The sequence below is a fragment of the Netta rufina genome, assembly GCF_964035555.1.
Source record: "Netta rufina genome assembly, chromosome: 3".
In the NCBI taxonomy this organism is placed as follows: Eukaryota; Metazoa; Chordata; class Aves; order Anseriformes; family Anatidae; genus Netta; species Netta rufina.
The window spans coordinates 25,946,086-25,961,410 of NC_140125.1; the positions used below are offsets into that span (position 1 = coordinate 25,946,086).

Here is a 15,325-nt window from a genome sequence, read left to right on the forward strand (position 1 = left end):
ATTAGGAAAGCGGGGCCCATTTAAGATCACAACCAATACAGACACTAAAAAATATTTCAGTTACCAAAATGCAAAAGAATAACATCAACTTGAAATGTAAAGTCTGTAAACAAATGCACTTTCTTATTTAGGTCACCACTTCACAATAGTCTTCCAGTTAGCAGAAATATCTTACTGCGTTATTTAGGCTTTTTTTACTTCCTATTTTTGTTCTTTACTTTCTGAAACTGATGTGTAATACCACAGCCTACACTAATCCTATACTACCTACTCAACATGATAATAACAGCATTTGAAAGGGAAGGGAATAATATATAGGATGTATGTTGTCAAAAATGAAAGGGAAGTTATATCAGGATATGTATCAGGAAAAAGGAGAAAAGGTCACTTCAAGTAAGTATCCATACTTTATTGGATAATAAGGCAAAGAACAAAGAATACTTGAAAGAAATAAGGTTTCAGACTGAGCTGACCCTAGGAATCTGGGCCTAAACACAAAGACTGGATTCAGTCTACATATAGTTACCTAGAAATATTGTAATTATACAGGTTTCTGTCTTTTCCATGATTAATAGTTTTAAGTCATTTGTGCAATAGTCAAGCATCTTCTGAACCATTTACATTGCTGTTCCGTACTATTTTACTTTTATTTCTCATCATCTTGATTTTCTAATGAAACAGATTTTCTTTTAGAGATACTCTAGAATCAAGTCTGTCCGTGAGGAGCTCACTGGGAGAAAAAAAAAAAATCAAAAGCTTGGAGCCTGCAGACATGCTTGCATCTAAGCACTTTTTTTTTTTTTCATTTAAAATATATATTAAAAGTCATCAGAATCTAAATGCACCAAATGCAATATATAAATATATAAAGTAGATCGGAATCTGTCCATGAGCTGGTATCTGTGAATTAAAATTTTAAAAACATATTTCACAGAACAAACAAAAGTGTAACCAGAACTTTCCATCATCAAAATATACCCCAAAAATCCATAAAATATCTTGTTTTCCTCATTTAATGATTAAATACGTTATACAAAATTCTATGTCAGTTCTATATACGAAATATACTGAATATACTGAAAAGGAAGATTAATAAGGCCATCTAGAGGAGAAAAGAATGTTGTGAGAACATGTCACACAGTTTCAGACTTCAGAATAAGACATTTTTAGAGACACGCCAACGGAAAATATATGTAACTAAGTAATTGATAATAAGTGTTTTTTACAATAATATGATCAGATATTTTGGTGATTGTGGTAAATCAAACGATATATTGTACATGTTTTTAGCAATGCAAAGTTTACAAGATGTATTAATACAGGCACGACTATATTTTTGTCTCTCGCAGAATTTTTGTGCAATGTTAAGTGCAGACATGTCTAAACAAACAAATTTTAAAAATGAAGATTAAAGTATAGTGCAGAGTAAATACTTATTAGGTAAACCATTTATTGACTCCTTTGAAAACACACAGCACACTGTCACAAGATACAACATGTGATAGAGATTAACTGCTCTAAGACAAAGTAACACAGGTTTTTCTGAAAATGAAACTACCCATTTTCATCACTCATTACTCTACCTCTGATGGAATTTTTAATGATATCATCAGAGGCTGATTTACCAGAAATGAGCAGGGGAAAAACAGAGATGAGACAAAAATGAGTTCTCTTCTCATCACTGCACTGCAATGCTATCAATCCCTGGTCAGCGTATGGATTGATTGGTGCCATAGGCTGGAAGTGCTGCTGTAATGTTTACTTCTCAGAAGTAGAAATGATAACATACATATGAGGAAACAGAAGAATACAGACACCAGATATATTGATAATTATTTCTCATGTTTAATAATGTACATAGGAAAACACTGCTTGCTCCCCTTCCATTACAAAGAATCAAGACACAGTTCTATCATTTGTCTTTAAACATCTTATAAAAATAAGTCAATATCATATAAACCAATTACTTTACAAGTTGCAGGGTTCCTATGGCATTAGGTCTCTTATATATGTATGCCACAACCTTAAGGAATAGTAAAGCTTTGAAATTTTAAAAATTACACTGAAACATCAAGAATGTTGATGCTATCCCACTTGCAACAGATGATTTTTAACCTCACCTATTCAGTAAATCATTTCTCTGAAAACATATGAACTGTTTGGTAGTGTTAGCCAGTCTCTCTCTCGATTTTTGACTGCAGACTTTCATATGAGGTTTCCACCTTCTCTTTTTATCAAAGTTCTTGGTTGAGCATCTTCCCTCCATAACGAGCATAATATAATGAGGCATACTCTGGGTTCTTCTCTAGTCAAACACATTTTTTATATTGTGCAAAGATTCTTGTTCAATATGAAGAACAACAAATTACTAACACTAATTACTCTAGTGTGCCACCTTCAGGACACCAAAAAGTGTAAAGTACTAGGCTAATTTGTTGCCATGTCCAATTCCATAAAAAATATTTTTAATACAATTGAACATACTTTTTGAGATCATTTGATTAAAAAAAAAAAAAAAAAAAAGAGTTAAAATCAGTCTAACTTGAAAGCATTTGAAAGCTACTTTGCATGACTTTTTGCAAGCATGGAATGACTGCAGGCTATCAAATAAACAACCATGCTGATTCTCCATTTGTAAAATGCTGGAAGAGAATGCTCTCACAAGCAGCAGCAAAAGCAGAACACTGACAGCACTAAAGCTGTTTGCAAGTAGAAGTATGTGGTTAAAAACATACAGTTTTCTAAGTTAGTATGTTTTGATAACTTTTGCTTTTTTTCCCCTCCCAAACCCTGAGTGTTCTTTCATTATAATAAATTCAATTTACATACTAATTTTAGTGCATGTGTGTGTGCATATATAAAAATGAGTTTTAGATCCAGCCAGCTTCCTGAATGGAAGAAGTGTTGAGAAAGGATAGCAGCTGGTGAAGCTATCTTTAGCAAGAGAATTAGAAAAAAAAAAAAAAAAAAAAAAAAGGAGGGGGAACACAAGCATTACTTTCCTGCTGCAATGCTTGGACTTGCCAACAGGTTCTTTTGTCTTGCATTCTAACCATGATAAAGATTTCAATACTGGAGTTCTCAATCCTCAGAAGAGAATTAAAGTCAGCTAATATGAATTTTGACTATGTGAGAAGATGACAAAAGACTATTACAGAAACAAAAGGTAGATACAAGCTAAAATAATGACATTGAAGCTTAACACTTACAGGGACAAAGTGAAATGCTCAGATGAACTGAGAACTCTTCACTGAAAAGATGAACTAGGATCAAAAATCTGAACAACTGTGAAATAGAAAAAGGAACGTTATGTGTTCCTTCCAATATGAATCATTCCATGACTATTTCAAAAAGTGGCCTCAACAGTTTGAAAAGAGACAAATACATTATTCTGGGTATCTAGAAGTAGTATTATTACAGAATTTTAAAAATACAATTGAATTTTCCATTTCCTGTTAATATACATCAACATTCCATCTGAACAGTGTCATCAGCCATAGTATCTTATCTTATTCCCCCCAACAATGCTGTTGATAAAGCTCAGTGTGTATATGTATACATACATACAGATATTTGTATATATATATATAAACACACACCCCACAGGATACTTTGGTTATGTTTACTATCCCTTCCTCGTTGTTGTCCACATGACCTTATTACCACTTGACCTCTCTTTTGTGTCTCCTTCCCTGTTTGCTAGAACTCATCTCCCAGCCTTTAACAGCAAAGGAAAGAACTGAAAATTCTCATGATCAGAAAGTACTCCTCTTAGTCTGCAACTTACTTTCATGTCGTTTGTGTCTTACCACAGGACGCATGCACTAATTTCAAATTGTAGTGACAAGCAGACTTTCATATAATTGAATAAATAAAATAAAAGAAATAAAATTTTCTAGCTCTTCTGGACCATAGACAACATTTAAGTATAGACATATTTTAATTACAGGTGTCCAACGCTTCTTAGAAAAATCCAGTATCAAAAAACCCTGCACTTCAATATATTAAAATGCATCCAACAAATATCTTACTGTAATACAGCATCTATGTTAGAACCTGACTTTTACATAACTTCAATTGAGCTTGTCTTTCATGTTAGAAAAATGCCTACAGATACAGTTCTCACATGCAGCTATTTTCAAGCAAAAAAAGCATATTGATGAAATATTGATTGCAGAATTCTCAGCCTCTACATCAGGCAGCTGCTGTCGCCCTTAGTCAAAATCAAGAGATATATACCACAAAAGGAAACCGTCCCATTGTTCACATCCAACTTTTACCTCCATGGATAGTTCAGATTAATTAAATAATTTCTTTTTCTGATTTCAAAAGAGAAAGTGCAGAACGTTCTAGTAATGCAAAATGCAACAACCATATGCACTGAGAACCAATAACTGATTCCATTTACTTTGCTGTTATGACAGGTTATCAATAAAGGTGTAATGGGTTTTATTTGCATTTCCAATACCACTGAATTCATCAAGAGTTGCCACATTTCCTTCCTAAACCAAAACAGTTTAAAGTAAATTCCCCAAAGAATGAAATGAGTAATGATAAAACTGGATGAAATTTAATATAACAAGATATTATATCATTTGCAGCATTTCTGGAAGAATACACAATTTTTTTTTATTTTTCTTTTGGAGCATGCACACATATAAAAGGTATCTGGATATTTCTTGCTGACATTGATTATTTGCAAGTCAAGCTATTCCTGTCTACAACTTACTTATCCACAACATAACTCTGAAATTTGGAATAAAAGGAATGCTTTTAAATCAATCTTACCTTCATCTATTGAGGCTTCACTACTGTATCCATCATATTCTGCAGACAGGGGACTATATTTTTGTCTGGTTTCCCATACATAGTTTTTTTGCTGTCTGCCATCCACCACTGGCAGCCTGGAACTCTGGGTTCTAGACAAGGCCTCATGATATTTACCCAGTGCTTCATCTTCACTCTCAGATGATGAACCATGCTGATCTTTACTCATATAAGAGTTGTCTGTTTGAATAAAATAGAGCAAATCGACTACAGCTCAAAATAGAATACAAGAAAATAACCATAAGAGGTTATCATTGAAGATATTTAAGCTACTTCAACTAAAATTTCTGTAATAGTTTTAAATACCATCTTTCCGTTATTAGAGATATTGTGATTTTGTTATTTGAGAGCTAATTTTATTTTGGACAAAAACTGAGAGATGGTTAAGTCCCCAAAACATTCTAAAACTTATTAAATAGAGAATTGATCCATCTTTGTAAGCCGCACACACTGAAGTTCTTGAAACACTTCATTAACGAAGAAAATGCTCGAAGTATTTTATGTGAAGTAAAGTCAGTGCTGCTTCACTATCACACTTGGATACCTAACATGTCACAGAAAGGCAACTCCTGATGCTTCACACCCAACTGATTTTTGCTGCAAGCATGCAAAATAAAGTAGAAATTAACCTGATTTATGAGAACAAGCCTATGACAAAATCATTTTAGGATATTTGTGTTAGTAGTACTTAAATTCACAAAAACAAATGGAAAAATGTCAGTATGGATGTTTGCATGCACAAATTCGTTTAACTTAGAATAAACAGCCCCTTGTTCAGTAACTCAAATTAATGCAGATTCTCATTACAGACACCTGGCAACAGCCAAAGATGCACAGAACAACCTAACTGGGTAACTCTCTTATCCCAGTTTCTCTGCAATGCCTGCTTCCGTGGCCAACTTGATCCAACCCACATCTCTCAAGTATGACTTCCCCCACAAGTCAAAGAATCAGCTGCATTTTTAGTTCTGTAATAATAAAGTTTCCCCCTCCCTTTTCCAAACATGGCTTCCATCCATATTTAATATGCTATGCAGATGTTTTGTAGATCTCATGTTCTAACAGGCATTAAATGAGTTCACGTAAACTTAATAAAGGTCAGTATTACCACTGCTCTATGTGAGAAAGCCTACAGTATATAATCTGCCTACCGAAAGCAGAACTCCAAGATGCCCACAACACTGTTGTTATGCTCTTTATTCTGCTAGTGAACATTGTCTAACACGTGACCCAGACTAGCAGAGCCTCTTCTCCTCCCTTTCATGTCCTCATCCTAGTCCCTGGCCTAGCTCTAGTTCTGCATTTGGGCCCCTCAGTACAAGAAGGACATCAAGGCCCTGGAGTATGTCCAGAGCAGGGCCACGAAGCTGGTGAAGGGCCTGGAGCACAAGGCCTGTGAGGAGCACCTGAGGGAGCTGGCGTTGTTTGCTCTGGGGAAGAGGAGGCTCAGGAGAGACCTCATTGCTCTCTACAACTACCTGAAAGGAAGCTGTGGGTTGGCCTATTCGCAAAGGTAACTACTGACAGGACTAGAGGGAATGGCCTCAAGTTGCACCAGGGGAGGTTCAGGTTGGAAATGAGGAGACATTTCTTCTCAGAAAGAGCAGTCAGGCATTGGAATGGGTTGCCCAGGGAGGTGGTGGAGTCACTGTCTCTGGGGGTGTTCAAGGAAAGGTTGGATGTGGTGCTTAGGGATATGGTTTAGTGGATGATAGTGGTGGTAGGGGGATGGTTGGACCAGATGATCTTGGAGGTCTTTTCCGACGTTAATGATTCTGTGATTCCATGATTTCAGCTCCTATTAGTCTTCATCTTCACACCCAGCCAGCCTCACTCCTCTGCTTGGGCATTCTGACTAAAGAAGGGATTCAGCTTACTCAGTAATCAGCCATAGAAAATTTGAGTAATTCAACCCATACTAGCCATCTAAGTCTCTTTTACAGTCAAGTTTTTGTCTCTTCCTATTACAAAGGTCCTTTCTTCCCGATTTTAGGTAAGCTTCTATGTGTCTCTGACACTGGAGAAGTGCTTTCCTACATTTAAAGTACATACTCCAATACACAGAAGTGCTAAAGCGTTTTTTCCCATACTGGAAACAGCTAAAGTTTTTAAACTTGAAAAAAAAAAATCAGATAGAAAGCATGTCAAATTTCATCCAAATTATTTCAAATTTGGCACACTGTTAAAAGTAAGGTCTTGTAATGGAAAATGTCAAGAAACCTTATCTGCAGATGGTGCTACCATTTCCACATGCAATGCATACATAATTTTAATTCAGTATTTGTAGGAAAACTGTTGCTTTAATAGACTGCTAATGAGCAACTAGATCTTCCAGCTGTAGGCTATCAATTTTAATTCACATCCAACAGACATAGTGCTTCCTATTGTACGGATGGCTCTAAAGCAAATTCAATTCCACTGTTCACCTGTTGAGAATGTCATGCTAGGTGGGATATATTCTGGTTAGCAGATTCACTACAAGAGGCTGCTCAGTAGTCTCCTTCACTGCTATACAGACAAAAATTTTGCATCTCAGATGGCCCTCAGCAGGTTGAAAATTGTCACCTGGGAAACTTCCATAAATAAAACAGGGCATGCCAGGGCTCAAAGATAATGCTAGACATCAGCACTAGATACATCATTTACAAGGAATGTATTTGCAAATATGAAATTAGGTGAATTAATCAGTCTGCATAAAGTATCAAAAACAGAACAGCATAAATCATGGAAGCAGCATGTTTGAAACAAGCGCTGAAAGTTATGCCTCTAAGAATACACTGATATTTGTAAGCAGCCAGAAGATCTCAGTGATACCACATATTTTCTGTCCAGTTCGTAACATAAAAGAACAGGAAAGAGAGGACGTATACTACTAATAAAAGTAATGAAACAAGACCTCTTCAGAGGACCTGTTTAGAGTTAAAACACAAGTTGTCCATGGAAAGATTTTTTAAATGAACAATATAAATCTATTTCAGTTTCTTTGGCAAAGCAAAACAACAACAAAAAAAAAGAAAAACACCTTCCTCTGGTATTTAAAAAAAATATATATGTATCCCTAAGGATTTTATGCCTTTCCTTGCCACTTACTTCTCTTTTAATGTTTATACCTTAGTCAGAAGCCTACCTAAAGAGAATTCATTTTCTTAAAGACTTCTGTTTATTTGGCTAACACAGCTCATATAGCATTATTAACCTATTGAAACCTATTTATTTATTTATTATAGCAGAGAAAATACAACTTTTGATAGAGAATATACTTTACAAATATTGTATCACATGAGGAAATAACAGATAAGATCACATTTTATGATACAAACACAGTAATCACCTACTAAATCAAATTTTAAAAAATTTAACTGAAATTTTCAGATAAGGAAACACACACTTAAAACAAACAAACAAACAAATAAAAAACCTAAAACCTTATTTCCTTTATCAGATTATTCATTTCTCTACAGAAGCAGCATCTCCAGAAAAGCCTGTTGCTTTTTAAAAAATCACTACACAGCCTGCAACACAACTTTGTAAAAACACTGGATTTCACTTCTTGTTCATAAACTTTTATTGCAATACCGTTGTCATATCGCTTAGAACTGGATGTTGAAGACAGCACGCACAGCACTCATATCAACAACACACAGATTTCCTCTGTAAGACTACAACTTTCTTTAAGACAAGCCTTGTTCTTTCTATACTTAAAAGCATTAATTGTCACTTGTCATTCATTCTGTCTTGAAATTACCTTACATATCTTTGAAACACATTCTGAAGATCTGCTATAATGCCAATATAACAGAAGTTCATTTTCCCCCTCTGTCATCTTTGCACATTTTATGCAACGGTTTTAAAATACACAAAATCACAAAAAATACTTTAGCAGAACAAGTCTTAATTTCCAGTATTAATTAATTTCTAGTCTTCGACAGAAGCCACAAAAGACACTTGAGAAAAGGTAAGAAAAACTGTACATAGAAAAAGAAAAGTTAGAACATAGGAAAGACATTTATTGATCAGTTCCTTTAACTAATACTTTAAAAAGTAATTAACTTCCCAGAAATATCAACATAATTATAAAATGAAGCCCTGACAAAACAGACCTACTTTCATTGACAGGAAACACTATTATTAAAGTGAAACGTGTAAATTATGTGAAAGAAGTAGGAAGTATTATAAGTTTCAGGAAAGGTTGAAGAATGCAGTTTGCTGACAGACTTCTCACCTCTTCCTGCTGTCTTCTTATTACAGAGCTCTCCTGATTTATTTTCTGATTTCTCTGAGTATTTCTTTTTACCTATTTTTACAATGGTAGCTGATGCATCACCTTCACTCTTGGTTATAGATTTTCCTTTTCTGTCAAAAAAGGTTTCAGATTTCTTTTCTTTGATTTCATTAATGCAATTGGGATGTTCATTGTGCGTCTTCCTCAAGCTGGAGTTTGATAATTTTTGCTTCTGTAGATCAACACATTTTGTTTCTAAATCTTGTGGAACAGTCATATTGTGCACTTCTTCAGAATCATTACATTCAATTCCAGGAGATCGTTGTTTGTTTTTTTTATTCAATTGATTCTTAGAATTATCTGATACTGCATATATGCAACTACCTTGTTTCTCAGTAGATTCCTCCATCATAAGTTTATTACTTTGCAGGCTACCATCCTTCAGTAACTTAACATTTGCAAAATACCCATTTTCTCCTACTGCTTCCCTTTTGAAAGATCTTCCTATATTCTTCAAATCCCAAGGAACTTCCGTATCATCTAAATGACCGTTACTATCTCTGCCTTTCAACTGGCACTGTTTTTTGCCCATGACATGGTCAGATACTCCATCTTCATTTGTACCTTTTTTTACAAGATCTAATGAATTGGAATAATGAGTTTCAGCAATACCATTCTTTGCTTTCATATACATTTCCTTAGGCTCAGTTAACAATGGTGTGTTTTCCTCTTTACCACCTTGCATAGGTTTATCATTCTGTATTTTGGAGCTTTCATCTTCTGCAAGAAGGCCATTTATCATGCTTGTTACTTGTTCAGTTACCGTATCGGCTACGCTGTAGCTGACTTCTCCAACAACACTAGTCAGATCATCTACAGCATTGCTGAGAGTGTCCACCAGAGAAGACACAGAGGGAAGACTCAGATTTTGGTGGAAGTTTCTGAAAAACGCCATTTGTCCAATCTATTCAGCAGCTAAACAAATTCTTTTTTTTTTTTTGAAAGATCTTCCGTTTCACAAACAGGTAAACATCATTTCTTCGAGTTCTATTTCATAGCTATTTACTTTTGCTACCTCAAACTCGATACATATAACAGGGGAGACTGCAGCTTTGCTCTTTCCATTCAACATTCATTGAAAATAATAAGTTAAGTATCAAAAATAAATATCTTGAAATGAAGCCACAATCAACCAGCAAAATGACAGTCTTCTATCAACTGTAGCATCAACTAGCCATAATAAAATTCATTATTTTCAAAAATAAGACAACTGTGTGAGGAACGAAAATGTATTTTTATTCTAACCTGCAAAGAAGAAGTTGTAAGACATTTAAATTATGACCTTTCATGAATGTCACACGACAGTCAGCTTTTAACATACTAACTGCACAAACACACACGTAATGGAGAATTCCTGAGCCCCAAATATGTGTTGTATTTTACATAACATAACATATTTCAAAACACAAAGACTTGTTCTGTAGCAAAAAGTACATTAAGAAGGAAAACTTGATTTCCAGAAGCAATAATTTTTTCTGTCTCCAAAAAAAAAGAAAATTTAGCTGCACTTTTTAAAAAGGTGGAAGGAAAGAAAGTCTCAAATTTCCTATTCTGTCCTCTGGTGCTTGTCTCTTCTTTCAAAGCAGCTAACAAAGTGCATTCAATACCTGCATCTCAGAGGTACTGAAAGTTTTGTTTTGTTTTAACCAAGCCTCCGTATCTTTTAGGACGTCTGCTTTTTTGTTTATAAATATATTATAAGACATTATTAAAAAAGCATAGAGATAAATTGTTAGCCAATTAAAAAGATCTACTTAGCTTCTGATGTTTTACTTCTTTAAGATTATTTTCCAAGTGAGTAAATACAATACAGAATCACAGAATTTTCTAGGTTGGAAGAGACCTCAAGATCATCGAGTCCAACCTCTGACCTAACGCTAGCAGTCCCCACTAAACCATTTCCCTAAGCTCTACATCTAAACGTCTTTTGAAGACTTCCAGGGATGGTGACTCCACCACTTCCCTGGGCAGCCTGTTCCAGTGCCTCACAACCCTTTCAGTGAAGAAGTTCTTCCTAACATCTAACCTAAAACTCCCCTGGCTCAACTTAAGCCCATTCCCCCTCGTCCTGTCACCAGGCACGTGGGAGAACAGGCCAACCCCCACCTCGCTACAGCCTCCCTTGAGGTACCCATAGAGAGCGATAAGGTCGCCCCTGAGCCTCCTCTTCTCCAGGCTGAACAAGCCCAGCTCCCTCAGCCGCTCCTCATAGGACTTGTTCTCCAGGCCCCTCACCAGCTTCGTTGCCCTTCTCTGCACCCGCTCAAGCACCTCCATGTCCTTCTTGTAGCGAGGGGCCCAAAACTGAACACAGTACTCGAGGTGCGGCCTCACCAGAGCTGAGTACAGGGGGACGATCACCTCCCTAGCCCTGCTGGTCACACTGTTACCTTATCCAAAAAGTCAGTAAAAGATTTTAAAAGGCTGAGTGAAAACTCAAGAATTCCACCCACAAATTTACTTGAGAAGATTTAATTGTACACTATTATGGGGTGATTAAAATATGTTCAGGAGTATTCACACAGTGCATGAGAAATATCTAAATATGAGAAATATCTAAATAAGTAAATGTCAACTCCTTAGTTGCACTGTGCTTGAATTTCTGTGGCTTGTGAATACAAAAGTTTCTTCCTTTCCACATAATTCAGAATCACAGTAAAGAGTCAACGCAGTATGTTTTCATCACTTGAGCAAAATGATTATCTGAGTATTTCTACACCTCCTTGTAAAAATGCAGATTCTTGTAACTTGAAGTTTAATGTTATATTTCAGATACTTACAAAGTTTATCTCGTGAATTTGTTCTTGTAGTGTATCCAGAATCAAGATCTGGGAAGCCACCAACATTTTCAAAACACATCTTCTTATTAATATATAGGAAAAGTAGCAGCATGAGGATAATGAATACCCCGACAGCAGACAGGAATCCAATTGCTTCAGGAGATACTAAAAGAAAGAGAAAGACACATACAAAAAAAAACAGTCTTGTAAAAATAAAACTTGTAAAAGTTTTATTATCTATCAGGATTGGTCATTAATAAACACTACTAAAGTTCCAAGTATAAGTAAGATATAATATACATCGGCTTCTTCATTAGAGTTAATGTTTAACAGTGTTGAAGTTCTTCATTTTTTTCTCCTCTGATCATCTTTTCAGAGAATAGAAGGTATCTGGTTCTAGTAAGGGATGACTGACATTGTAAGTAAGAGGTTCTGCTGTAATACTGGACCCCATAATGAGATAGGACCTCAGCAGAAAATGGAGGGATTATCAGCATGCACTAAGGCTGATGACTTTTGATGGAATGCCTCGGAGCATCTCCCCTCTCCAGAAGGGGCATGAGGTTTGGCTACCTGGACTCAGAGACAACACTGCTGGGGAGTGACTGGGCCCTTGCTGGTGAGGACATCGCCTCTGCCAGCCTTGCTATGCTCAGCTTCTGGCTCCTCCTTCTTAGGGATCAGCTGGCCCTTGCTGCTCCTTAACAAATAGGATTCTGTGTGAGCAACAAAACTGAAAGAAAAAAGCACATGACTGTATGTTCCTTATCCTGGTATTTGTACTGCTTGCATATAAAACAAGAAAGAGCTATGTGAGATAAAGCATACTTAACTGAAACCTGGTAGAGGAACCAAGGCTGAAGTAGACTGATGCGTCTCAGTGTATAAAATAAAGAACATGTAATCATCACAAAGTAGATAACTGAAAGGGAGTTTTGGGCATCTTTTGTGGGAACAGAATCTTGCAAGTCCATCAGAATCTAAGTATTCACAGCCGTAATACCATAAGGCCAAGATTATTTATGAAATTGTTTTAAAAATACAGAACCTGGGAATGGATGTATGAAATGGGACCAATGAGGAAAAAGCAATTAGGGGCAACTTTATTATTTGAAATGAGTCTTCTTCTATTTACAGAAGATTTATTGGATTTGTTAATACCGTCTGCAAAGCCCTTGGCATTTTACATTAGGAGTTTAATATTGTGTGGCAACATCTCTCACTACATAAAACAGAGCAGGATAAAAGACAAGTTGACAGCAGACTCCATGTTTGTGGAGATGCAAAACAGAAAGACAAGAAGCAACAGTCAGAAGTAGCAGCAAAGAAAATCACAGTTGGATATGGGGGCAAGGAGGGGTGGAATTCAGAATAAGAGGGGTTAAGCACTGGAACATATTGCCTAGATTGTGCCCCTGCAGCCCATGGGTCCCACATGGAGCAGATCTCCACACTGCAGCCCCCCCCATGGGTGGAGGAGCCCCCGGTGGAGCAGGTGGATGTGGCCTGGAGGAGGCTGCGGCCCATGGAGAGCCCCCGCAGGAGCAGGCCCTGGGCCAGAGCTGCAGCCTGAGGAGAGGAGCCCACGCAGGAGCAGGGGGTCTGGGGGAAGCTGCCGCCCACCCGTGGGGGACCCGTACTGGAGCAGTTTGCTCCTGGGGGATGGACCCCGTGGGATGGAGCCGTGTGGGAGCAGTGCTTGGAGAGTTGCTGCCTGTGAAAAGCCACAGAGGATCAGTTCGGGAAGGACGGCATCCCGTGAGAGGGACCCTGCATGGGGCTGGGCAGAGAGTGACCGTGAAGGAGCATCAGAGATGAAGCGTTAGGGACTGACCACAACCTCCATTCCCCTGTGCTGCGTGGAAGATGGTAGAAGAGAGTGGATGGGGAAACGTGTTTTTAGTTTGCTTTTAGTTTCTGACTGCACTGGCCTGTCAGTAATAGGCAATAAATTACATTAATCTATTTTGTGTCTGTTTTGCTCATAAAAATTGGTGAGTGATGTCCCTGTCTTCATCTCAAACCTTGAATCCTTTTCATCATTATTTTCTCCCCCTTTTCTTTTGAGGACTGGGAGTGAGAGAGAAGTTGTGGTGCAGCTTAGCTGCCCAGCTGAATAAAATCAAGGTGCGCTTTCCTAAAAAACTACATAGCAAAGAAATGCACCTTTCTAAAAGGAACTGCTCTGATTTGCACTTCCATCCTGAGCTGGACATCTGGATCCATCTGAAACAGTGCAAATAATTTTTACTCCACATTTACCTCTGACCAAGACATCATGTAATATTGTGCGTAAAACCCTCACCTCTCCCCCTACAACTTTCAGAAGAAAATGAACTTCGCTATAGCTTTGAACCATCCATCCTGACAAAATTACTGAAGAAATACCAAAATGTCAACCAAAGAAGACTCAAAGAAATAAACCATCATCAGATTAGAAGCTTGTATTTGGACAAGCTTCAGTATTTTTTTCATGTTTTATTAGATTATATCAGAATAATTAGGAAAGCATGAGCAATTTTTAATTAACTCAGTTAAGCTAGAAACTCTATCTTAAGAAGTACCGAAGGCAAAGTTAGAAATGATTGAAAGTCTTAAAGATCTCACCTTCACCTTTCAAACCACTGAAGTCCAAGACAAAACAAGAAATATAAAAACGCAGTACAAATACTGAATAGAAACAGAATTTAAAAAAAAAAAAAAAAAGTCCAACAGGGTAGAGCAGGTGAGCCTAATTTTCAATTTCAGACAATGTACAGAGATCCATATAGTTAGAGCTCCCCATCAGTCCTTCAGGATGAGACAACCTGCTGTCAAGCAGAGCAACTAGGTGAGAAAAGTGGGATTTCTGTCCATAGAGAACAAAAAGTTATAACATTATCATTATATATATATTTTTAATTGTTTTCATTAAATGAATGAATAGAAAGAAAAACACTTTGGCTTATGAAACTTCTTGGTTGCACATGCTCTGATTACCTGATATTCTCTTCAAAAGTCTGTCTGTTTAATAAAATCTTATGATTTTATTAAAATCACTTGCTATAGCTGAAGTTTATGGCAACTCTGCCTCACACTGAAGGCCTTTAATTTTCAAGAAAAATAGTTAAGCCATGACCAAGAATGTGCTGGAAAAAAAAGTTACAGACATAGCGGTGATTTTTTTTTTCTACTAAAAAATAAAGCAAAATAATTAAAAAAGCCCTGATATTCCCTGATTTAGAGGTAAATTTGGCAAGTTTCAGGCATCCATTAATCATTTTCATGAAATCTTCCTAAATATGAAAAAGCTTTGAAATTTTTGAAAAAAAGTCTCTGTGCTATGTATCTTCCTTTTTGACCTCAAAGTCCAATTGATGAAATCTCCCAAGGCTCTGCTGGCAATAAGCATGCTCCCCTCCTCCCAAGACTGCATATGGATAAGTGAGAACATTTG

General features: G+C 36.7%; 1 protein-coding gene across 2 annotated transcripts in view; it reads right to left on the bottom strand.

The window, feature by feature from the left end:
• The window catches only part of SYT14 (synaptotagmin 14), a gene marked incomplete at both ends in the record, with an annotated part of 80,290 nt that overhangs the window by 41,557 nt on the left and 23,408 nt on the right, over positions 1-15,325 (bottom strand). The window contains 2 exons of one of the 2 annotated variants that reach the window (XM_084284208.1): positions 4,789-5,007; positions 11,890-12,054. In XM_084284208.1, coding sequence (XP_084140334.1) covers positions 4,789-5,007; positions 11,890-12,054 — 384 coding nt within the window. Of the gene's footprint in view, positions 1-4,788; positions 5,008-9,049; positions 10,005-11,889; positions 12,055-15,325 lie in introns of those variants that run through there. The other variant, XM_084284207.1, reaches the window with a different exon arrangement.